Source organism: Perognathus longimembris, chromosome 24 (assembly GCF_023159225.1).
Source record: "Perognathus longimembris pacificus isolate PPM17 chromosome 24, ASM2315922v1, whole genome shotgun sequence".
NCBI classification, from domain to species: domain Eukaryota; kingdom Metazoa; phylum Chordata; class Mammalia; order Rodentia; family Heteromyidae; genus Perognathus; species Perognathus longimembris.
Window position 1 is genome coordinate 30,408,387 of NC_063184.1, and position 23,893 is coordinate 30,432,279.

The 23,893-nt window shown below is 48.3% G+C and overlaps 1 protein-coding gene and 1 long non-coding RNA gene across 9 annotated transcripts in view; one reads left to right on the forward strand and one right to left on the reverse strand.

Annotated features, from left to right (window-relative positions):
• Positions 1–23,893, reverse strand: part of Gab1 (GRB2 associated binding protein 1) — an 85,118-nt gene that overhangs the window by 10,127 nt on the left and 51,098 nt on the right. For 5 of the 8 annotated variants that reach the window (XM_048333703.1, XM_048333706.1, XM_048333704.1 and 2 more), the window contains exons 2-7: positions 18,122–18,416; positions 13,665–13,890; positions 13,197–13,277; positions 7,747–8,345; positions 6,942–7,027; positions 6,217–6,520 (exon numbers count right to left, since the gene is read on the reverse strand). In XM_048333703.1, coding sequence (XP_048189660.1) covers positions 6,217–6,520; positions 6,942–7,027; positions 7,747–8,345; positions 13,197–13,277; positions 13,665–13,890; positions 18,122–18,416 — 1,591 coding nt within the window. The remainder of the gene's footprint in view (positions 1–6,216; positions 6,521–6,941; positions 7,028–7,746; positions 8,346–13,196; positions 13,278–13,664; positions 13,891–18,121; positions 18,417–23,893) is intronic. The other 3 variants (XM_048333705.1, XM_048333707.1, XM_048333701.1) reach the window with 1 other exon arrangement.
• On the forward strand, positions 965–14,708 carry LOC125341645. The gene is made up of 3 exons (XR_007209033.1): positions 965–1,096; positions 5,972–5,974; positions 14,682–14,708. It is a non-coding gene; the product is annotated as an uncharacterized LOC125341645 (long non-coding RNA).

Consider the following 23,893-nt stretch of genomic DNA (forward strand, 5'->3'; position numbering starts at 1 on the left):
GTACGTGCTCCCTTCTGAACCCTCAGCATGCTATCTAGGTTTATGGTTATGTAATCAAGGTTGGGTGTCGTGCCCAGCTCTCCCTAGTTCTTGTCCTCCATGTTTTTGTCCAATTTTTCACTTTTTGTCCAGAATATTTTTTTACTTACTTAATTGCCAGTCCTGGGGCTTAGACTCCGGGCCTGAGCACTGTCCCTGGCTTCTTTTTGCTCAAGGCTAGCACTCTGCCACTTGAGCCACAGCGCCACTTCTGGCCTTTTCTGTGTCTGTGATGCTGAGGATTTGAGCCCAGAGCTTCATGCATGCTAGGCAAGCTCTCTACCACTAGGCCACATTCCCAGCCCTTTGTTTTATTTTATTTTTTTTTGTGCAGGTACTAGGGCTTGAACCCCATATTTTTTTAAATTAAGTACAAAGGTGTTTCAATTCCAGAAGTTTCAGTACGACGAATCCTGATCAGTGTCCCTTCTTCCATCATTCTCTCCATCCCAAACCTACCCTCAGGTACATAATGACTGGATTTTTTTCACCCTTCCTCCCTCCATTGGGGTACTCCTCTCTCATTACTTGTTCAAAAGAGTTACGCCACTGGGCCCTCCCTTTTGTCAGTTTGTGTGTACATGCATATAACCCTGCATATGTTGTCATGTCAGTTTGTATTTAGATAGAACCGCTACATATGAGAGAAAATGTGCAGTTTGTCTCTCTTGACTTAACGTAATTTTTTCTAAGTCCATCCATTTCCCCGCCAATGACAGAGTACTATCTTCCTAATAGATGAGTGAAATTCCATGGTGTGTAGGTACCAGTTTTGAATCCGCTCATCTACTGCAGGGCATCTGGGCTGTTTCCATAACTTGGACGCCCCAAAGGGTACTGCTGGATCACGGATGAGTTCTGTGTTTAGATTTTGGAGGAATCTCCAAACTGTCCCCCAGAGCAGTCACACAGTTTACATTCCCACCAAGTAGGTGAACCCTGTATTTTAATCTGAACTTATGACCCCTTCTCCAAACCAGTGCCATCTTCTTCCCATAGCATTAGGAATGACACGATTGCTAATCTGTGGGTATATCTTTGGTCCATATATTTTTGTGTGTGTGCTGGTCCTGGGGCTTGAACTCAGGGCCTGGGCGCTGTCCCTGAGCTTTTGTACTCAAGGCGAGTACTCTACCACTTGTGTCATAGCACTATTTCCAGCTTTCTCGTAGTCAGTTGGAGATCATTGGAGTCTCACAGACTGGCCGTGAACCACGATCCTCAGATCTCAGTCTCCCGAGTAGCTAGGATTCGTGCGAGAGCCACCGACATCTCGCCGGGCTGTATTTTAAAGAGTTCCTCTCCTTGACCATCTCCATTTGCCCTTCATTACCAGTGATTTGTTAGTATAGAACCAACCAAATGGGCTGGGAATATGGCCTAGTGGCAAGAGTGCTTGCCTCGTAGAACCAACCAAACAAAAAACACTTGAAAAGGAGGAACACAGAATTAGAAAGAGCAAGTAATTGAGGTCAATGAGAAAGTAAGTTCCAGAAGCCTGTATGTGCCCTGATGGCTGGACGCTTATGAAAACAAGTAAGACCTCGGCCTAGAACAAGAGAAACCAGGCCAGAACAAACCTAGTGTTTGTGAAGGAAGAAAAAGGAATCTTACCAGATCAAAAACAAAAAGAGAAGTGGGGCTCCGATGGCTCCCATGTAAACTCTGGCTACTCCAGAGGCTGAGATCCAAGGATCTCTGTTTAAGGCCAGTCGGGGCAGGAAACTCCGCGAGACCCTCATCTCCAAGGAACTACCAAAAGCTGGACGTGGAGCTGTGGCTCAGTAGTAGAACCCTGAGTAAAAAAGTGAAGAGGTGGTGTCCAGCCCTGAGTTCAAGCTCCAGTCCTGGCACGTGCACACACACACACACGCACACACCCCCACACACAATGAAAACACTGTTGTCTAGAAAACATTTGGTCTTTAGACACAGAAGTGCACAGCACGATCCACTAGCCTCCCTTGCCCTGCGCCCCTAAATCCTACACCCCCTCCCCTTCAAGGCCACAACTGCCCATCAGAAACAGCTGGTTTGATCCACGGCCGCACCTAAGTGAGCAGGGCTTTCTGGGCACGAGGGGCCTGCACGAGCTCCCCGTTCTTAGGCGCTGGAAGGAAGGGGCAGCCCAGGGCGGGCGATTTGCTGGTACAGAGGCCTTGGCAAGTGACAGATACTACAGAAGAGCTCAACCAACGCGCCTGCTGTGTGTCTCACAGAGAACTGCGGTGTGACCTGTCCTTACACTCCAAGAGCCCTCAGATCTCCTAAAATTCACTGCAACCCCACCCCCACCCCCCACCCCCCACCCCAGGTGAGGAAAAAGCCCAGAAAAGAGCCTTCTGTGACACCTTTCCCATCGGATCCTGTCCCAACTCGGCTTCACGCGGCCTGGCATTCGAAAACCAGGCAAGGCTCCTCCCTAAGGCAGATGATTTCTAAAAGGGGTGACTTTTACATCATCTTACGTGAAAGAGTGCAATTGTTTTTTTTTCCCCCTACTGTGTCCTTTCCTCACGTCGAGCTGCCTAGAGACGGCGTGATGACGTTCTACGCCTGCGTAAAGCCCCGGCATCGCCCGATCGGAGTAAAGGCTGATCTCAAAGGCTGATGTCATCAGCGTCGATGGCGACGCGGTGGAGGGCGGCCAGGCGCCCGCCAGGCATCTGGCGTTCCTTCACTCTCTTCCCTCCCTCCTGGCCACCCACCTACCAGCAACCCTGAGCCAGTCCTAAGCCCCCCCCCCCCCGCCCCCGTGAAAGGATCGAGTGCGAGGCTTCCCCTAAGGAGAGGCTCCCGAGGCTTCTCGCCCTCCTCCTACCGCTTAATTGCCATCCGCGCTCTCGAGCCTGGCTCCGGGGAGCTTCCCCGCACCGCGCCAAGCCTTTACCTCAACCACCGCCCCTTCCTGGCAGCGCGGATCACGGCTCTCCTCCTCCTCCTCCCGCGTGGAGACCGCACTCCTAACCGAAGGGATGGATGAAAGGACCCACGGGGCGAGGAGGAGTCGCGGCCTCGCGCAGGGCGGGTAGAGACAGTGCAATGGGCTCAGCCTGAAAGGCTGGCTGGGCCCTTCAGAGGAAAAAACAAAAAAAGAACAACTGGACGTGACTTCCAAAGTTGTTTATCCCAAATCTGGCGAAGGCTGGGGTGAGTTCCTGTTTCCAACGGGCAGATGCAATCCTTCCGGAAGTCCATTTATACTAACAAGTTGCCTCTTTTTGGGGGGGGGGGAGGGGGAGAAGGGGCAGTACTGGGGCTTGAACTCAGGACCTTCATCTATCTCAGCTTTTCCACTCAAGGCTTGTGCTCTGGCTAGAGCCACTCTTCTACTTCTGGCTTTTGGGGTGGTTAATTGGAGGTAAGAGTCTTGATTTTATTTGCCTAGACTGGCTTGAACATCCATCCTCAGATCTCGGGCTCTAAGTAGCTAGGATTTACAGGTGTGAGCCACTGGTGCTCAGCTAGTAAGTATCTCTCTCTCTCTCTCTCTCTCTCTCTCTCTCTCTCTCTCTCTCTCTCTCTCTCTCTCTCTCTCTCTCCCCAGTCCCGAGGCTTGAACTCAGGGCCTGAGCACTATCCCTGAGGTTCTTTTGCTCGAGGCTAGCACTCTACCACTTGAGCCACAGCGCCACTTCTGCCTTTTTCTGTGTACGTGGCGGTGAGGAATCGAACCCAGGGCTTCATGCATGCTAGGCAAGCGCTCTACCACTAGGCCACATTCCCAGCCCGAGCTAATAAGTATTCTCATAAGTACTGCTCACATACACTCAATAAAATGAGAATTTTATTCATTTTCTATATTATTACATATTTAATGTCGCTTAAGTGATTTCCTCTTCCAAAGTTTCATAGATTATGCCCTTTCCGGTAAACATCTCCAAAATGAAGATGAAAGAAAAGTAATTCACACGACTATCCTCCATAATTCCAACAGGTAATCAAGACAGCCTAAGAAAATTGTTTGTACTTGTTCTAATAGGCTCACTGTGTAAAGAGGAATATAATAATGTAATAATTACAATCATAAAAGGTCAAGAATACTTAGGGAGCTCCCCATTAATAAGGGCACACAATAAAACTGTACTCATATCTATTTCCTTATTTATGCCAGTCCTGGGGCTTGAAGTCAGGGTCTGGGCACTGTTCCTGAGTTTCTTTTTGCTCAAGGCTAGCACTCTACCACTTGAGCCACAGCGCCACTTCCGGCTTTTTCTTTTTACATAGTACTGAGGAATTGAACCCAGGGCTTCATGCATGCTAGGGAAGCACTCTACCACTAAACCAAATTACCAGCCCTATTTCCTTTAAACTATAACAGACCTGACCACCTACAGCCTAATTTAGTATTCCAACTTTAATGCTTGTTTATTAAAATCTTGTTCTTTATTAGTATTATCCATCTTCCAAACATTTATTCTTGTATAAATGTACTTTTTAAAAAATGTTGAAATTTTAACCAAATACAGAAACAACTTTAAGGGATCGCTTGGAAAAAACAAAAGGCTTAGAATAAGCAAATCACCATGCCAGGGAAGACTTAGGTCTGTGAGGTGCTTTCTAGGTCCTGTCTTCACACACTTCAGCCAAAGTGGGCACAGAAACACCACACAAAGCCAGGTGCCAGTGGCTTAGGCCTGTCACCTTAGCTACTCAGGAGGCTGAGATTTGAGGACTGCGGTTTAAAGCCAGACAGGGCAGGAAAATCTGTGAGACCTATGTCTCCAATGAACCACCAAAAAGACCTAAGAACAACAGAAAGCCAGAATAAGAGCTGTGGTTTGAGTGGTAAGAGCACTAGCCTTGAGTACAAATGCTCAGGGAGAGCATCCAAGCCTTGAGTTCAAGCCCTAGGACCAAAACAATGACAACAACAACCACACACAGAGTCCAACCCCCCGCCCCCCAAAAAGCCACCATGCAAAACCCTGCATTCAACAACTAATAAAGAAATGAACGATCAGAATGACAGCAGAAAGACATGAATGGACACGGACAAACGAACGAAACAAAGCAAAGCAAAACAAAGTGCCAGAAAGTCAGCAGATGAAGGGGTTAGGTGAGTTTGTCTGTTTGTTTGTACTGGGGCTCAATTGAGGACCTTTGCTCTCATTCAGCTTTTTCTACTCATGGCTGTTGCTCTACCACACGAGCCATGTATCCAGCCCTACATTTTGGCTGCATAATTGGAGACAAAAGTCTTAATCTTTCCTGCCTGGGCTAGCTTTAAACCAAGACCCTCAGATCTCAGCCTCCCACTTAGCTAGGATTACAGGTGTGAGCCATTGGCTTAGGTGAATTTATTGAGTAAATATGATGTATATAAGGACTTTAAGAGAAGCCACCATGGGTATCTTATTGGAAATGTCTAACACTTTACAAAAGCACTTTTTCCATTAGAAAAACAAAACTTGGAAATAGTAAACACATAAACCTGTCCTGGATTTCCAGTGGTGATTTCATCTGCTTCCCCAGTATATCATACAAGCTATGTGCAAAATTTCACTCAAAACAAATACTACAGTGACAGACATAGTAGTATAAGAAAGTATGACTAGCACAAACCGGGTGAGAGGCAAGAGGTCCGTGTTAATACATGAGGTGCTGGTATTCCAAGCACATTCAGACCTCTTATTCTCAAATGATTACATCAAGTGTATTAATAATCTTGAATCTACTGTTACTAAATACTCTGGAGAAGAGGTTATAAAATAGCAGGCAGAGGCTGTATCTAGTTAGCAGAAAGGTTGGATTTAGGTGGTAATTTATTTTTTAATGCACTAACAGATCTGATAAGAATTTTTAAAAAGCAAGAGATGGTGCTTAAAAAACACCTAGATGGCTCTCTTCTCTTGAGAGACTGTCATGAATCCCAAAGTTCCACAAATCATCAAGGAATGATTGCAGCTCAGCAGGCCTTAGGAGACGCCAGGCAGTTCCAGCGTCTCCTGACTCTCAAGCTGCCTGTCTCTGGGTAGTTTGGTTTGTAACCTCTACTCTAGATAGAGAAGACTCAGAATCTCACCTGGCCATCAACCTGTGAATCTATAAATAGCAGTAATGGCTTTACTTGGGCCGATGACCCAGATAATACGACCTGTTTCAGAATGTCTAGCCCCAACACAGGTTTACTGTGTAGCAACAGTTCATTGCTTGTGCCTGCCGGATTCCCCTTACCTTTTCTGTCCGGCTTGAGGTTCCTGTCCACGGGGGGCGGTTCACAGTCTGCCACAGGGACCGGCCTTCTGGGAGGGGTCTGTGGGCTGGACCGGAAGCCCATATGCGCGGGAGGAGGGACTTGCATTCCGAAGGAAGAGAAATCAAATGTCCCCGGGGTCATTGGCACGTAATTCGCTTCCTGCATTGGTTCGGTGAAGCTTCGGGAATGTTGTCGCGGCGGCGAGTTGGGGTTCATGGGGACGTAGTTTTCGTCCAGTTCCTCACTCGACACGCTTCCCACGGTTAACACGTTTTTCATTTTCTAAAACGCACATACGTTTTGTTTTTTTAATAATGAGAATCACTGTCTGGTGTACAAGCGCACGGGGCCGGGGGGATTCTTTTTAATTTAAATTTTACTGTAAAGGTGACGTACAGAGGGATTACAGTTACATCATTCAGGTAATGAGTACAACTAAGTTTTGAACACCGTCGCTCCGCCTCCCTCATTTTATCCCAGTGTTTGCCCTCCCAAGGCCCCTCCCTCCCAGTTGTACAGATCACTTCCAACATGGGGTCCAGTGAGTATCACCGGCTGAATTGGTTCACCCTTTGTCCCACTGATCCTGTGCTTCCCCTCTCCAAATCAGATAAACTTATATTAGACATCATTCCAGAATGTTGTCTTGCCTCAAGGTACTCAGTAGGAAGGTCTTGACAATTCCAAGAACAATTGTACTTACGAAGTGGTTATGGAAGCCTTCAAGTGAGCTAGACCTATCGCTTGGAAACGTTCGTGGAATATCGTAGCAATCTGGAGAACTGGTATCTAGAAGGAAGAACAATCAGTCAACATCTCTTCCGTGAGGCTTTGGTCTCCAATTAACCAGCAAAAAGCTAGAAAGCAGAACTGTGGTTCTGATGGCAGAAGTGGAAAAAAAATAATAATAAGGGGAGCACTCTGACCCTGAGTTCAAGCCCCAGAACCAGCACAAAAATATAATCAATAAATACAAAGTTCAATTCCTTAGATAGGAAGGAAGACCACAGAGCCCAACGCGTGAAACATGGAAGCTGGTCTAGCAGCGCACAATACAGGAGAGGGCCGGACTCGCAGGACTAGTGGTTGCTCTGTTTCTGTAAGTCCTCCGCCCCAACAGACAGCCTCTCACCGAGGAAGCAGAAAGTAGGAGGGAGAGAGAGGAAGGGAGACAGAGGAGGGGAAGACAGAAGAGAGCGAGCCTGGAAGAGATGGCTAAGGCCACCCTCCTTCCCAGTGAGAAACTCTCCCTTCTTCCCCTCCAACAGGACAAGCACACATTCCTCCCAGGACGGAGCGGAGCCCTGCCATGGTGACTGCCATGGTGACTGCATGGTGATTGCATGGTGATCCGTATGGTGATGGGGTGGGTGGGTGGGTGGGTAGGTGGGTGGGTGGGTGGGCAGGGACAGGACTACAGAGTCTGAACTCTACGTGAGTGTCAGCTATCCTGAGGGGAGCGGCCCTTCCGGAGCACGCGCCTGCCGCTGGCCTCTGGTGGCGCTGACCTTTGCGCAGCTTGTTGAGCTCCACGGTGGAGACGGTGTTGCTGCGTGACGGGGGCACGCCTGCGGTGGGGACGCAGTAGCTGCTGTCCGTGTCCGAGGCCGCGCGGGAGAGGCTACAGGCGTCCCCGGGAGGGCGGTCGAGGCTCGGGTGCGGTTTGGGTGGCCGAGGTGGAGGGACGTCCGGAAGACCCTCTAGCTTGGGCGTCTGTCCCAGGGTGCCTTCTGGAAATGTCCGCGGGACCTGGTACGTGTTGCCAGGTGCGGGAGGAATGTCATAACTGAGGGACGCGTGCCTCAGCTGCGCCTCCAGACTGGACGTCCCGGAGGGGGTATTGAACACGTAGAGTTCTCCGTCGGCTTCGGTGCTGGACGGAGACTCCCTGGGCAGCACGTCGTGGGAGTAGCTGCGGGGCAGGTTGTAAAGGCTGGAGTCCCCGGGGCCGGCCGCGGCCCGCGCGGGTGGGGAATCGTACAGGAGCCCCTGCGGGAAGAAGCCGTTCCGGCCGTGCTTGCCCTGGGCCCCGGTGCTTTTGTGGGTGGGGACGTTGTCATTGCAGTCCGTTTCCGAGGAAGTGGGTTTTGCCGAGTCAGCGTGGGCTCTAAACAGAAATTGTTGACGACAGAGAAAAAAAAAAAATACGGTCAAGATATAAGACCATCGTTTTGGGCAAACATCTTCATAGTTAAGCAATCAAAATACACGGGGGATTTTTATTTTTTTTTGCCATTCGATTTCTTTGTGTGTATGATCCAGACGATTTAAAGCACAAATAGTCTTCGGTTTATTTTTTGGTATGATTATACACCAAACAAAACCACCACCACAAAACCACCAGAAGCATTCTCCATAATTCCTGTTCTGCCCACACCCCCAATTCTACCTAAGAAATCCACACCTAAAAACCACAATCCCTGAAGCACTGCAATTAGACATTACCCAAGTCTCAGAAAGGAAAAATGGAGAAGGTACAGAACACAGGAAAAGTATTTCCTAGGAAAGACCACGCAAAAGCTGGCGTCCGCTTAGAAAGTGGATTCCTTGCTCTTGAATTCAGTGCTCTGCCTGTGGCAAACTTGTTCGGCCTAACCAAGACCTATGAGAAGGCGGTTAATGACTCATCTCACGGATCTGCCCTTCTATGAAGCTTCTGTTAAAAAAATATCTAGCCAACACGAGGAAGAAGATAAAAATACACGGCACAGAGTCTGTAACCCAGCGCCAACAGCCTTAAGAAAACTCATGGAAGGCTCTCTTGCTTTGAGTACAGACTCAATTTCTGTCTAAGCCGGAATGAAATGCTAATAACACAGCACGTCCTCGCTTCCTCAATGATAAACAAAATACCTGAACTACACCTATAGACTATAGGTGCTCAAGGTCCTATAGACAGACTCTCCCTCCCTAGTGTTCTTGGATTACTCATTTCCTTTGTTAGTGGCTACCTCATCTTTTTGTGGTTGGTGTAGTGCAGGGCCTCGGGCATGAACGAAGGCGTAGGTGCTGTTGCTGAGCTCCGTGCTGAAAGCTAGCGCTCTACTACCTAAGTCACAGCTCCGCTTCTGGCTCTATTTTGGAGGGGAATGGTTAATTGGAGGTACGAGTCTTGTGGGCTTTCCTACCCGAGCTGGCTTCAAACCATGATCCTCGGATCTCAGCTTCCCAAGTATCTAGGATGACAGGCCACTGGTGCCCGGCTCGGAGTCTAATCCTTAGCGACTGACACCACGTACAACTGGAGAACTTGCCTTTCTCACATCTTCACTTTTGGGGCGGGGGGGGGGGGGGGATGCTGATTGCTTCCATCTTCTCACTGAACTCGTGAGCCTGACATTTCCTCTTGATTATCCCCGAAGGACTTCGCCCGTGCGTTCCTAACTAAATTCAACTCACCTCTCAAACTGACTCTTTCCTGCCGTGCACTGAGACGTCTCGGCTCAGCTCCTGCAAATCGCACCCTCTCCTCCAACAGGCTCTCTCCTCCCTTTCTCCCGCCCGCCACGCTCATTCTCGCTCGTCCTGCCTCCAGTTCTGGCACACCTGACTAGTGATCTTCTTTTCCTCAGGCCAAGTCGGCGGCGTTGTTCAGATCTTCTTACTCCTCCCAAGAAGCCCTCACTGTGCTCCCTAGCTTGGAAACACACTTCCCCCTCGGTGGGCTCCCAGGCCGACTCTAGCACGTGGAGTACTTCATTCTATTCAAACGCACCAGCGAAGGGCAAGGGACACGATAAGATTAGAAGCCTCGGCCAGTCTCCCTTGGCGAAGGAAAAGGATCTGACGTCACAGAAGAGATCCGATTCCGGAGAGAGACCCAGAAACCATGCAGGAGGGGGCAGCGAGGCGGACACTGGCAGGAAAGCGCTCCTGGCAGCAGCACAGCCCCCGGGAGCTTCGCGCTGGTCCCTGCCTCTCCGGCAGCAGGACGATACACCGAGGGCTTCAACCCAAGGCAGAACCCGACGGTCCTGGTGCTGACAGCTCACTCTGGCTTCGGGGGAGAGCTCACACCACACCCTAACCTTCACTCCGGGAGGGGTATTTGTGACAGATGCAAGAGGTCCACAGATCCTATAGGGGGGCAAGCAGGGTGTCAGGACCGAGTGACTCTGGGGAGAAGGGGGTCACTGTGGCTCCAAGGACGCACACGACATTTTACCATGGAAGCCAAGTAGAAGAAGCCAGTCTCATTCGGCGGCTAAGGAGAGGGACGTGCCTGACAGGACCCCACAGAGGAGCTCAGACCGTGGGAAGCAACGTGATCTCTTCCGATGCCAGAGGCTTGCGATTTCTGGCCGGGACCCACAGCAGAAGCGTGGGTCTGGTGGCTGCTGTGTTCCCAAGGGGAGGTCTGCAGTAGGGACTCACGAGGCAGGCAGACACGGCCAATGCCGACAGCTGAGAGGAGGAGAGGCATGCAAACGATCTTGAACATCGAAATGATTTGGTCACTCACCCAGTCACTAACCAGCATTAAGTAATCCGCAAGAAATCATCAACTAGGAGGACACAAGTGATTTGCTAGCTCCACTGTAACTCGGCCCCACTCACAACCAAACTCACAACGAAACACAAAAAAGAATCACTTACTTCTTGAGTAACCAAGGCAACAAGTCTCCCTCACAAGCAAACAACTCTACAATGAAGGACTTAAGTGACAGTGGAAAGGAAGTAAGTTCACACAGCAGAGTCAATAAATTAATGATAGGAATGGTCAACGAGAACAGTAAATGAGGGTAACTTAAGAGACCTGAACAAGTTCAAAGGATGTAAACAAACAAACAAACAAAAAACCAAAAGAAAAAAAAAACATGATATTAAAACCAACAGCTGAAAAAAAATAAAGAAGGCAATGTAGGATATAAAAAAGAATTCAATAAAATCAAATGGAAACCCTGCAAATGAACCTCTCAGTGGCTCAAATTTAAAGACTCAATAAAACACCTCGCTAAAAGAGGAGAACAAGCTGAAAGTAGGGTATCGGGGTTGAAGAGAATTAGGCCAAACAGTCAAAGAAACAGCAGAATAAATGATGCCCACCATATGACAAACTGGCAGCGTAACTCGTAATGAGTGAAGCTTCTTGCTCTGACTAGCTCACACCCTTCAGGACTACGTAAGGAAAGCTCTTATCTCCAAGACGATGATCAAGAAGTGAGAAGGGGTCTCTGCTTTATAGTAGGCTATCAAAACCCCAGAGAGACATTTGACCCAAATCATGGGTTTGGGAAAGCACTTCCTAGAAGAGCACTTAGGTGTGCAGTCTTGCCAAGATGAACCAGGAATTTCTGAGGTCATTTTCATTTAACACCTTCACCTATAAATAACTTATGTTCTCTCCTTCCAAACAAGCCTTAATCGCACACACTCCAAAGGATACTGGATCCGAAGACATGCACCTCACACAATCACTTTGTACCTGACAGGAGGTACATGTGAACACTTCATACATTGTTGTTATATGATCATGACTTTTGCAAGATACAGATGGCACAATGTCTCCAGGCAGCACTAGAGAGCATGATTTCCACCACCACAGGAAATACACGACGCTAGCAAAATCCATCAAAGGCACTCCTAGAAAAGGAAAGTGCCCTGCTATTTAGCTGCTTCTTGGCTTTTGAAGGAATAACATTAGAAAGTAATCATGGATCTTCATAAACTCAAATCTTAGTACTAATTAGTAGCACAGGTATAAAAAAAAGTTTTGAGTGTATAATTTCAAATACTCACAGCAAACAAGCACAATCAAGTTAGAATTTGGTATTAACTAGTGTTGATTTATAAAAAAAAAAAAAATTTCTTGCTCTTACAGGTAAAATCCCATTACAACAAATACTTAGAAAATCATCTTTGGAATGTTTGAGTGTTTTTATCATCTTGAGAGAATGGTGCATATCAATTATTTTGTAGATCTTAGCCAATTCTACAAAGTATTTTGTTTTAACAAGTGCTTTGATTTCAATTAACAACCATGTTTTACATTCTCTAAAAAAAGTTTTGTAGGGGCTGGGAATACGGCCTAGTGAAAAGAGTGCTTGCCTCGTATACATGAAAGCCCTAGGTTCAATTCCCCAGCACCACATACACAGAAAATATCCAGAAGTGGCGCTGTGGCTCAAGCTGACATAGTGCTAGCCTTGAGCAAAATAGAAGCCAGGGACAGTGCTTGGGCCCTCAGTTTAAGCCCCACAACTGGCAAAAAAAAAAAAAAAAAAGTTTTGTATAACCTTCTAACCCTGCTTCAAATCTTTCTCATGTTTAAAGCTAGAGCCAGTGACTCACACCTATAAGTGATTCAGAAGGCTGAGATTTGAGGATCAAGATTTGAAGCCGGCCCAGACAGAAATGCAGGTGTGGTTCAAGTGTTGAGTGCCAGCCTTGAGCAAAAAAACCCTGAGAGTTCAAGACCTATTACTGGCACAAATACACAAACACACACCAAAAAACTTTTCATGTCTAATATACAAATCATCCCCAGTTTTATACTATAAATAAATATGCCAATTGATGACAACATTGTCAACTGACATAGCTGTCAGTTGTACAGAATGACTGGCCTTTTGATTGTCATTTTCCTGCTTCTTCAAGTAGAAAAATAACTGCCCTTCAACTTCCTCTGTAACCTTAAGACTTTCAACTACTCAATACCAAATACCAAGGATGATCAAATTAAAATACCATAAAGCTTAGTAGAGTAGTGGAATGCACAAATAAATTTGGGAAAGGCTTTATGACCCTTCTGGGGTACTGTATTCTTTTTTTAAAAAGTCTGTGAAGTCAAAGCTTGGGGTAAGCATTGCATCCTTGTGAGGTCACAGCTCTTAGCGGTGTATTTGATTCCATCAAATTTCATCAAAACCCAATTCGCAGATTCCACTGACTTTGCCATACTGGGATTTTACCTGTATGATTCATTACTCACACCGATCCAAAACTACAACACACTCACTGCAATGGATTCGTTTTGCTTTCAAAATCTTCTAGCAGGAGGTATTCCTCTCCTTCTTCAGAAACAAAAGATGACCCTTGGCTGGTTTACAATCACATAAGAAATGGAGCAAGATCACCATTTATAAGTGAGTGAAATCCGTTATGCAAGTAACACTTCGAGTCTGTAACAAAGCCTGTCAAACAGCAGACAGATTTCCAAAAAGGGTTTCGTGGGTACCACGGTTCTCCGCCGTAGACAGCTAAGACTGTTTTTCCAATACAGTCTCCTGAATACTGGTCACGATTAGTGGAATATAATAGAAGCTTGACAGAAACCTACAACATAAGCTTATAGATACAGTTCCTTTTAAGCCTTCAAAACAAGGTTTAAAAAAAAACAACATGAACGTTTTAAAGATTTTTAAATGGAGGTACACACACACACACACACACACACACACACACACACACACACTCTGCCGTTTACCTGATGGGTTCAGGCTTCTTGCTCTGACAGTTGATCAGCAAGAGGTAGTCTTGAGGGTCGTCCTGGGTGCCGAGGGTTTCGGGGTGCGGCGGGAGGCTGATCAGCTGGTAGGAAGGAGGGAGGGCGGCAGAGGACAGGTCCCCCTGGGCCGAGGGCGGTGCTGTGTGGACGGCGAAAGGTGAGTCCGCCGGCGCCTGCGCAGAGCTGCCCAGAGGCTTCACGGGATCTGCAATGCGAAGCTGAGCCGTCACCGCCCGCCACCTCGTCCTGTTTGCTTAAAACACACTGTCTCGCCCTCTAAAAGCGGAGCTGTCCGTGCCCGGTAAAACAAACGCTACCGGGGGGGCCTGCCGTCCTGGCTATTCGGGGAGCAGAGGCCGTACGAGGCCAGCCTGGGCAACCGTGACCCCACGTCAAACAACCACCCCACCACGACTGCCTGGACGGCGATGTGTACGCGGGGTGTAACCGGTTCTTCCCAAAGAGATCTACAGACCTAGGACCTCCCGCCGGCTCAGCGGTCACGCGAAGGCCACCGCTCACCTTGCCTTGAACAGTCTACTGAAAGTCAAGGTGCTCTACAATCCTAGCAGAAAAGGCATCTTTGCACCCCCCCCCCAAAAAAAAACCCCACAAAACAGCACTATCTCCAATGATTTTTGGTGTCTGGATCATTTCCCCCCATGTTAATTGGACGATACATCCGGCTCTGTGTATCTGCATAGAGCCACCATTGTGCCTCGATAGTCTCTAACTTCAAAGTTCTGAATAAACAACTGACAGGGGGGAAAAAAAAACCCACAAAGGCACATGATTTATGATTATTCTATGTTATAAGCCAGTGAACCAGGCCACACTGCTCCTTGTTTTTGTGGGTTTGACTTTACTGCTTTTTCCAAGAAAAGGGATTTGCTTGTGCATGTAAAATCATTTCCTGTTTCTTAATTCCGAAGGCATATGGGCTATAATTAATATCCACTAAAGGCCTAATAAACTACAAAAGCAAGTGTGTGTAAGTGTGTGTGTGTGTGTGTGTGTGTGTGTGTGTGTGCGCCCAGGGCATGGGCCTTGTCCCTCAGCTTTTGTACTCAAGGCTGGTGCTCTACCATTTGAGCCACAGCTTCTCCCCTGGCCTTTTGCTGGTTAAACGAAGAGTTTCGCAGACTTCTCCGCTTGGGCTGGCTTTGAACGCCAATCCTCAGATCCTTAGCCTTCCGGGTAGCTAGGATGACACAGATATGAGCCACTGTTCCCAGGTTGGAGCCAACCCATTTACTTAGATAGCTAGCAAGCATTGTTAAGGAAGGCATTCTAACGAGCAAGTGGTTCAGTGCAAGGCCGTGGACTGTGATTTGATGAGATACATTAAAAAATATATATATGTATAGGCTCAAATGAGCCTTTGCCAAACGCACAGTTTATCCCATTGACAACCATGATGGCTGGCGGTCAATTCCCTCGAGCTGGAGAGAGCCTAAGAAACACCTTTAAAATAGTGGAGAAACGCCATGAGGTAAGCCTCAGACTCAATCTTAACTCTTTTCTTAGTCAAGAAGAAGGTGGCAAAGTGACTAGACTAAGATAAGTTCTCTCATCCTGTAACCACTAACTTGACCTGTTCTGATCCGCAACAACGTAACCCTGGCTGGACAGGACGAGTCTTTCTTCTTTCTTCTGACGACGGCCTCTATCTGCCCGTGTAATTTTCTACTTTCTTTAGAAAAGTCTTACTGGATGTCCGCAATGAAACCCGAGCGGGTCAGGGTTACTCTGGTTCTGTTCTATTACCATTGTGTCTACTGATTTGCCTCATTTACTGTGCTCTTTTTTTCTGTTAGGAGAACCATTCTGAATAAATCTATGTTGAACTTGGCAAATAAAAGTCTATAAGGCGGCTGGGAATACGGCCTAGTGGCAAGAGTGCTTGCCTTGTACACATGAAGCCCTGGGTTCGATTCTTCGGCACCACATATATAGAAAACGGCCAGAAGTGGCGCTGTGACTCAAGTGGCAGAATGCTAGCCTTGAGCAAAAAGAAGCCAGGGACAGTGCTCAGGCCCTGAGTCCAAGCCCCAGGACTGGCAAAAAAAAAAAAAAAAAAAAAGTCTATAAGGAATATTCATTATGATGAACACTAACCCAACCCAACTCTCTTTTCACTTCTGAACACACCATTTGTACGGAAGAATAGTTTACAAAGGTGAATGGATATAAACAAGAAGCAGCAGGTAGCTACAAGTTCCACAACTCTTTCTTTTTGGTGCCAGTCCTAGTGCTTGAACTCGAGGCCTGAGCATTGTCGTTGAGCTTTCTTGCTCAAGGCTAGCATGCTACTACTGGAGCCACAGCTCCACTTCTGGCTTTTAACTGGAGATAAAGAGTCTCGTGGACTTTTCTGCCCAGGCTGGCTTCAAACTGTGATCCTCAGATCTCACCCTCACGAGTAGATAGTGTTATAGGCCTGAGCCCGTGGTGGCTCAGCTGCCGTTTCATGAGCTAATTTCATCAACTGCTGAAGACCTTCCATTACTGCACATTATGTTAACTGTGCTTCAAGGAGGAAAAACTACGGTATTTGTTAGGACTCTCAATACAATGGGAAGACCTCCCAGAGACTTCAATCCTTAGGCGATGCTGACAAATGCTATAGTTTTGATGCAGAAGGATTAAGTAAGGCACCAGAACCACTGGGTATGTTAGAAAACTGGGTTTCTGGGCCCAACTGATGGCATCCACTGACTCAAAATTGAAAATGTGTACTAAAAGTTGGGAGCCAGTGGCTCATGTTAGTAAATCCTAGCTACTCAGGAGTCTGAGATCTGAGGAGTACAGGCAGGGAAGTCTGTGAGATACAAAACTATATTCAAGGTACAATGAACGCCTCTGTCCTTCACGGTTAACAATGGATGCCTCAATTTTAAAAAAAAAGCAAATAAAAAGAGCTTAAGGCCCCTGATAAACAAAGACTGCTACACAGGAAAGGACATGCTAATCTACGTTTATATCTACTAAAAGAAAGACTATCAAAACAGAAAATTGTACTTGTTTAAAATTAAACCACTATAATTTGGGCATTGGAAGAAAAAGCAAAAATAAGTCAGCTTTCTCATCCTGTGAACTAAAATCAGCCCAGAGTACAGCAGCCTCCCAGGCCTTGTTTGTTATTGAACAGCTTCTACCTTGGGGCTGTAGAAACAAAAAGAAATCTCATTTCCAAGAAAAACAAAAGCAATTCTGTTTCTACCCTCGCTCACAGCCCCTGAAGAAAAGACCAGAAAAATCCACAGACAGTTCAGCAAGTCAGGATTGGAAAACAAGAGCTCGCCTGCCAGCACTGAAGAGTCAATAATAGCCGTGGTCACCTGGGCCAGCGGAAATAACAGGCAAGCAGTATTTTGAGAGGTTCCTGGAATCAAAACACAGGTCAGATTTTTCCCTTCTCCTTTTGTTTTTCAGGGGAAAACGAGTTAATTCTCCCAGGGATGGCGCAGGAGTTATTTTCTCAGGCTGGAAGTCCAGACAGAGTCTGTTTCTTCCCACATCTGGCTTGAAAGAAAGCTGGCAGCAGCCAGTTTCCACACCAAGATGAGAAACTCGGTGAGTGCTCAGAACTGGGACGAACCCAGGGCTCAGGGAACAGAGCCAGGGGCGGGAAGAACCAAGCAGTCAGTACTGGTGAGGGGTACTGGGGTCTGTGTGGAGAACAGAAAGCAGGAGGGAATATCAATGGAAGAACAGAAATAGGTGGAGCCCTACTGTGTCATACTGAACAGTGTGGATGTTAGAAAGATCAGCAACAGCTCTCCGCTGTTTAAAAGTGGAGGCAGACCTTCGGATCCTTTGTGTCTGATCTCTGTCCTCTTTTTGTGGCTTTGTGGTGCTAGGGCCAAACCTCCGGCTTTTCATCAGTATTGATCACAACCTGGGCTATTGCACAGCTTCAAATTCTAATGCACATTTTATAACAACACCTAAAGAAGTGGGTTGAAATACCTAAGAGCAGATTAATCACCAGTACAACTGAATGGTTCCGCTTAATACAACACTCAATAAATGCTCTTCTATATGATCTCCAGTCACCTTCTGCCTCGGGGCAATCACTTAGAGGCTGATGGACAAGGGTTAAATCTTTCTCTCAATCCCTTTAAGGGAGAGCCAGGTGTAGCAGTCCACGCTTGTAATCTCAGCTATGTAAGGAGGTGGAGATGGGAAGAGCCAGGCGTGAGCAAAAATAAACACACAAACAAACAAACACCCTAAGGGACAGTGAGTCCAGGTCCTAAATTCAAGCTAGGAACCAGCACCACAACTAACCCACGAAAGGGCTTTTTCTCTCTGCCATGTTCCTATTATAAAACCGTCCCATGTGACCAAAGTAACAAAGGTGCTTCACAGCATGGCTAGCAACGTGGCAACGGAAGGAGAGCCGGAATGGAACAAGAACGGCCTACGCTCACCCTCCTCCGTGGGGTTGAACCCACAGATGTCGCAGATGCAGCGCACCCACTTATTCATCTCCTCCTCGCTGTCTGCCACCAGGTAGAAGATCCGGTCGATGGTGTTGATATCGAAGATGTAGCTGTTCTCAAACTCCTTCTTGTTAAACGTCAGCCCGGCATCCACTTGTTGGCACAGATTCAGATCGATGATACGGATGGGCTTCTTGGCGTGGTCGTTCTTGTAGTACTCCAGGACATCCGGGTCTCCGGTCAGACGGCCACTGCGCAGCACAAACCATCTCCTCTTCCAGGCCTAGGGGGCAAGGAGGGAGCCCGTGAGCAGGGGAGAACCACGCCGCAAGGGAGCGTCCTGCCTCCCGCCTATCGAGCCTCGTAGGCCAGGTTTCCAGTTCAAAGCCAGCCCAGACCAACACATTTGAGAGACGCTTATCTCCAATGACCCAGCACGTGTGATCCCCAGTTCCCTAATTTCTTAGGGGGGGTCATAGGAAGCCAAACTCCTTTCCAATTCTGGGACTCTGCCCATGCTCCTTTTTGTTCTTTGTGTGGGTACTGGGGCTTGAACTCAGGGCCTGGGTGCTGTCCCTGAGGAGTTTTGTGTGTGTGTGTGTGTGTGTGTTGTTGTTTTTGCTGTTGTTGTTCAAGGTCCACATTCAACCATTTGAGCCACAGCTCCATGTCTAGATTTTTCTGGTGGTTAATTGGAAATACGAGTCTCGTGGACCGCCATCTTGAGATCTCGGCCTCCCGTCTAGCGTGGGTTACGGGCACTCGGCTGCCTGGACTCCTTTCTAAGTGGGTTATGGCCGCTCGGCTACCTGGACTCCTTTCTAAGTCTTGGTTGCTCTTCCCTCGTGCTGGCCTCACCACCCCCCTCCCAGCAGCTCAGCCCCCCCAAGGGGAAGTATGGGAAACAGTCATGGGGACCCTATTGCTTGACTAGGCAGTGATGGAGGCACACGCACAATTCAACCTTTGTCTGTATCCGTTTGTTTTGCGTGTAACCACAAACCACACTAACAAGTCCACAGAGAAAAACGACCACGTCCGCTCCCTGCCTCGGCCACATCCCCAAGGGACTGTGCACTACCGGGTAGGTAGAGACGGGGCACAAGTAACACCCCCCCAATTCCGTAGGAGAATGAAGTAGTCAGGGAGTTGTTAATATTAAATTCACCACTGCGGTCATGGGAGGAAAAAGACGCTCTCAAAACCACCTGAGAAAAAGAGCGAGCACTGGTAGCTCACGCCTGCGATCCCAGCTCCTCGGGAGGCTGAGATCTGAGGACCACAGTTCAAAGCCAGCCCGGCTAGGAAAGTCTGTGAAGAGTCTCACCTGGAATCAACTACTTAGAAAAAGCCAGAAGTGGTGCTGTGGCTCAAGCGGTAGAGTGCTAGACTTGAGCACAAAGAGTCTCAGGGACAATGCCCAGGTCCTGAGTTCAAGCCCCAGGACTGGCTAGAAAAGGGGGGGGGGGAGGGAAGGACGGAGGGAGGAAGGAAAAGCAAAGGAAAGCAAAGGAAAAAAAAGCAAAGAGCTTCGAAACCCGACATGCATGTGACCAGGACCCCTGGGCTGAAAACGCCCGCATGAACACTTTGGGGTTTGGACCAAGCCCGAGGCGAACGGTCCACGTGCCGTTTCCGCAGCTGTGTGTCGCTCTCTGTGTCGTGGTTGACTGTGGCCGCCCCCCCCCCATCCGCTGACATCACACGGCTGAAGTTCAAAGGGGCCTTAGAAACTCAACTAGCTGGAAACCCAGGAGCCACGCATGGAGGCGCCCTAGACAGAGCGGGCCGGCCATTACAGGGGCTACACAGACGCTAAGACGCTAGCCCGGACGGCAGGAAATGACACCATGCAAACCCACAAGGGCGCCAAGAAGCACCTGCTACTTATTTATTTATTTCCCCCAGGGTCCCCAATGGGAATGTTTGTCTCGCTCACCCCAGTGAGTCACATCGAATCTGGCACCCACGAAACAGGAAAACAAAAGTAATTACATAAACGACACACTTTCATAAGGCGCAGACAAAGGTTCTCTGGATTGCGGTACAAAGCACAATTTAGCCACAGAACAAAAGCTCGATGCTTGACAAGTGTTCTGACATCAGCACCCTTGCTAATCACAGCACAAAGGCAGCTCTGTACTTTGTCTCGGCGCACCACGGGCCGGCAGAAATCGGTCTTTGTTATCTGAAAATATCTGGGATTCTTAAAAGTTGGTCCTATTTTTATCCTTGCTGCCTTGGTTGCCCGGGCGCAAGCCGGCCCCTGCCTCCCGGGTCCTAGCCGAGCAGTCGCGGACAAAAGAGGACAAGGTTTCTAGAAACCTGTGCCCGAGACAACTCAAGGCGGATTGCAACAAAACACACATGAAAATCACTTTGGGTGTTACAAGTCCGCAGTGACCAGGGGAGAAACACAGAAGCAGCACCGTGTCACAACTCACCATACATACATACGTGTGTGTGTGTGTGTGTGTATAATGTATGTATTTATAAATATATTCTTTAATGTTGTGCTAGTACTGGGGCTTGAACTCAGGACATTGTGCCACTGCTTGGCCTTTTCCCTGGTGTCTGGTGCTTTACCACTCCCTGCTTTTTTCTTTGGGGGGGGGGGATGTTAAGTGGACGTAGGAGTCTCACGGACTTTTCTGCCCAGGCTGGCTTCAAACCATGTCCCTCAGATCTCAGCGAGGATAACAGGCGCGAGCCACCGGTGCCGGGCTCTAAGCGCTGTTCCTCGCCCCTTCTTTCCACTTTCTGCCCTCCAGCAAACTGGATATGCACCCACGGGTGGGTGTGGGCGTGGGTGGGGGCGTGGGCGTGGCCATAGCAACCAGGAAGAGGACGCGGGTCCCATTCCTTGACAGAAAGCTCGGATTACTCACGGCTTCACCACGCCTGCCTCGTCCGCCCCGACGGTGCACGGATTCCGATTCTGGAGCTCTGACTCGGGGCGCACGCCCACCGGGGCGCTTGCTGAGATGCCCTCATCCTTCCCGGGTACCTTTCCCGCAAGAGCCAAGTGCTAAGTGAAGCGTGGACACCGGGGAGGGCAGAAGAACAGGGCGAGGGGACTCCAGGCCTACTCAACCCCGACAGCCCATCAGAGTAGCACGGTGACACAATCAGCAAGCGACCTCGATGTGCCCCCCCAAGATATGAACTATGGACCCAAGCAACACGCACTACTATGCTATTCTGAGGCCAGTAGTATATTCAAATGCGCTGAGTACACACACACACACACACACACACACACACACACACACACACACACAGAGCCTTATCAAAAACAAAACAAAAAAAACCACAGGCTCTTTCAAGTTCGTCTCTTTCTTTCTCATCTCACACCTGCTGCGCGACGCTCCGGGGGTCTTCCTATTTCTACTCATAATATGCACAGCTCCAGGGAAAACCTTTGATCTGCTTTCAAACCTCCACGGTGCTTCAAAACTTCTCTTCTGTACTTCTGCCCAGCCTCCCACTCCTGCATGGTCCCTGGAAAGCCCGGTCACCCCCTCGCCTGTGGCTTGTGGGGTCTGCCGGGCTGGAAGACAGACTGGAACCATTCACTGGCTCTTCCCCACTTCCAAACTTGCAAACGTCTTCTGTGCTGTTTTCCCAACTCCACATCAAGTACCTTGAAAACTGGGGCAATGTTCTTCTTTTTTTCTTTTCTGGATCTGTGACAGCGTTGTATACATTATATATACATGCTTAAAGCCTTGATAAGATGCTTTTAAACATCATTTCAGAGTGATCACAGAGAGGCGGTGAACTTAAAACGCAGAGATCTCGGGAAGAGATAACACAAATAGAAAGTTACTTAATGTCCAGACTCCCGAACCAAGATGGCAGGTTGGGGTTTTGCAAAGCTGTCAGATACCTGTCTCGCCTCTCCTGTCTCTCGCCTGCACCGAAGGCCAGAAAGGACAAAGGCAGGGCTCCGTCGCTTCTCTGTGGATTTACGCTTTGCGTTTTCTCTGAGATACCTTACCACATTCACTCAATGAACTCCTACTCATCCTTCAAAACCCAAGCCTTCTTCCTTAGAGCTTTGCTCCATCTTTCCCACACGAAGACACCTGCTCTCTGCTTTTCCTCTGACCCAGCAGCACCAAGGAAGCCACTTACGAAGCTCTTGGCTCGCAGCCCCACACCCCCAGACGCCGTGCGGCAGAAGCCGGAACTCACGTGTTCTGAAATCTCCCAGAAGGTACTCACAACCAAGCCTCGGGAAAAGAAGACTGCGCCCCGCTCGTGGCAGAATTAGAGTGTACGTGGGAGCTCAGAAACCTAACACTGGTCGGGGCCGGCGGTGTGTCTTTACAAGGTGGACATGGCATTTTTCAGAAGATAGGTTTCAAATCTGTAAGGTCTGTCAGAAAGGAAACCCGCCACATGGTTCAGGAGAAACGCGTTTACCGAGGGGACAGCAAACTGCCAGCCCCGCACAAGATGGATGTACAGGAGACAGAGGGGAAGGCAGAAGAGAAAAAGAGAGAAAGGGAAAGAGAAGGAGATTGCGTTGAGCTGGATTATGTAGGGAAAGGCCGGGAGGTATGGCCAGGTGGATTGGATGTGACGTCAGAGAAGGGGGGAGGTAACCGCCTCCAGGGGTGCCGGTTACCTAGGTAACGCAGGTACTGGGTGCAAACTTAAACCGGTGGGGGCATCTGCATGGAGCCCTTGGGGGGGGATAGACCTTACACAATCTAAATACCATCGGCAAGATAATGGCTGCATAAAGTACAAGACAGCTGCATGACAAATCCATGCTCACCACTTCACTTAAAAGTAAAACGGATCTACGCATACATACTGTTGAAAGAAAATGCAACCGGGCACCCGTGACTCACGCCGGTAATCCTAGCAACCCAGGAGGCGGAGATCTGAGGATCCGGCTTCAAAGCCAGCCCAGGGAGGAAAGTCGATGTGAGACTCTTAATTTAACCACCAAAAAGCCAGACGTGGCGCTGTGGGCTCAAGAGGTAGCCTCAGCGAAAATGCTAGCCTTGAGTGAAAAAGTTCAGGGATACAGCCCTGGCCCTGAATTCAAGCCCCAGGGCCAGCGTGCGCGTGCGCGCACACACACACACACACACACACACACACACACACACACACACACATTTGCAATGATAGAATACAGAATTCCAGGATATATTTGGAAGGAGTTCTGCTCAGAAAGTCCCACAGACAAATAAAGTATAATAACTTCCCTTTGAAGACTAGTGGTTAAGGGGTTAGAAACAAACCAGAAAAGTTGGGTATGCTTATAAAAGAGAACGGGTTTCTCTTCTTTCCTTCTAGTGGTTATAATATTCACAGCGCTCCAGTTTTCTTTCCAGGCTGTGCCAGCTGGTAGCCAACTATTTAGATATTTTAAAATGGAAACTAGGCATCCTGGGAATTATTTACCTGTTAAAAACACTAACTTTCCACAACAACTCTAGTGGGGCAAATGAAAACAAAAAACAACAAAAAAAAGGGTAGCTGAGAAGCAGAGATAGGAGAAGACCACGTGCTTTCTAAAGACTTAAGCTGTTTTCCTGCAAGCATCAGCTTTGCTCCCAGAGCAATAAGGAAAGTGCAACTTCCCTTTCTCACTCTATCATTACCATCATCTGTTCCACACACACAAGCCCCAAATTTCCTGTTTGCCAAACAATTGTCACCGTTTTTTTCTAGCCTTGTGCAAGCTGTGCTAAGTTTAGCCTAGCAATATAAACACAAGAATACGCTCAAAATAAGGCA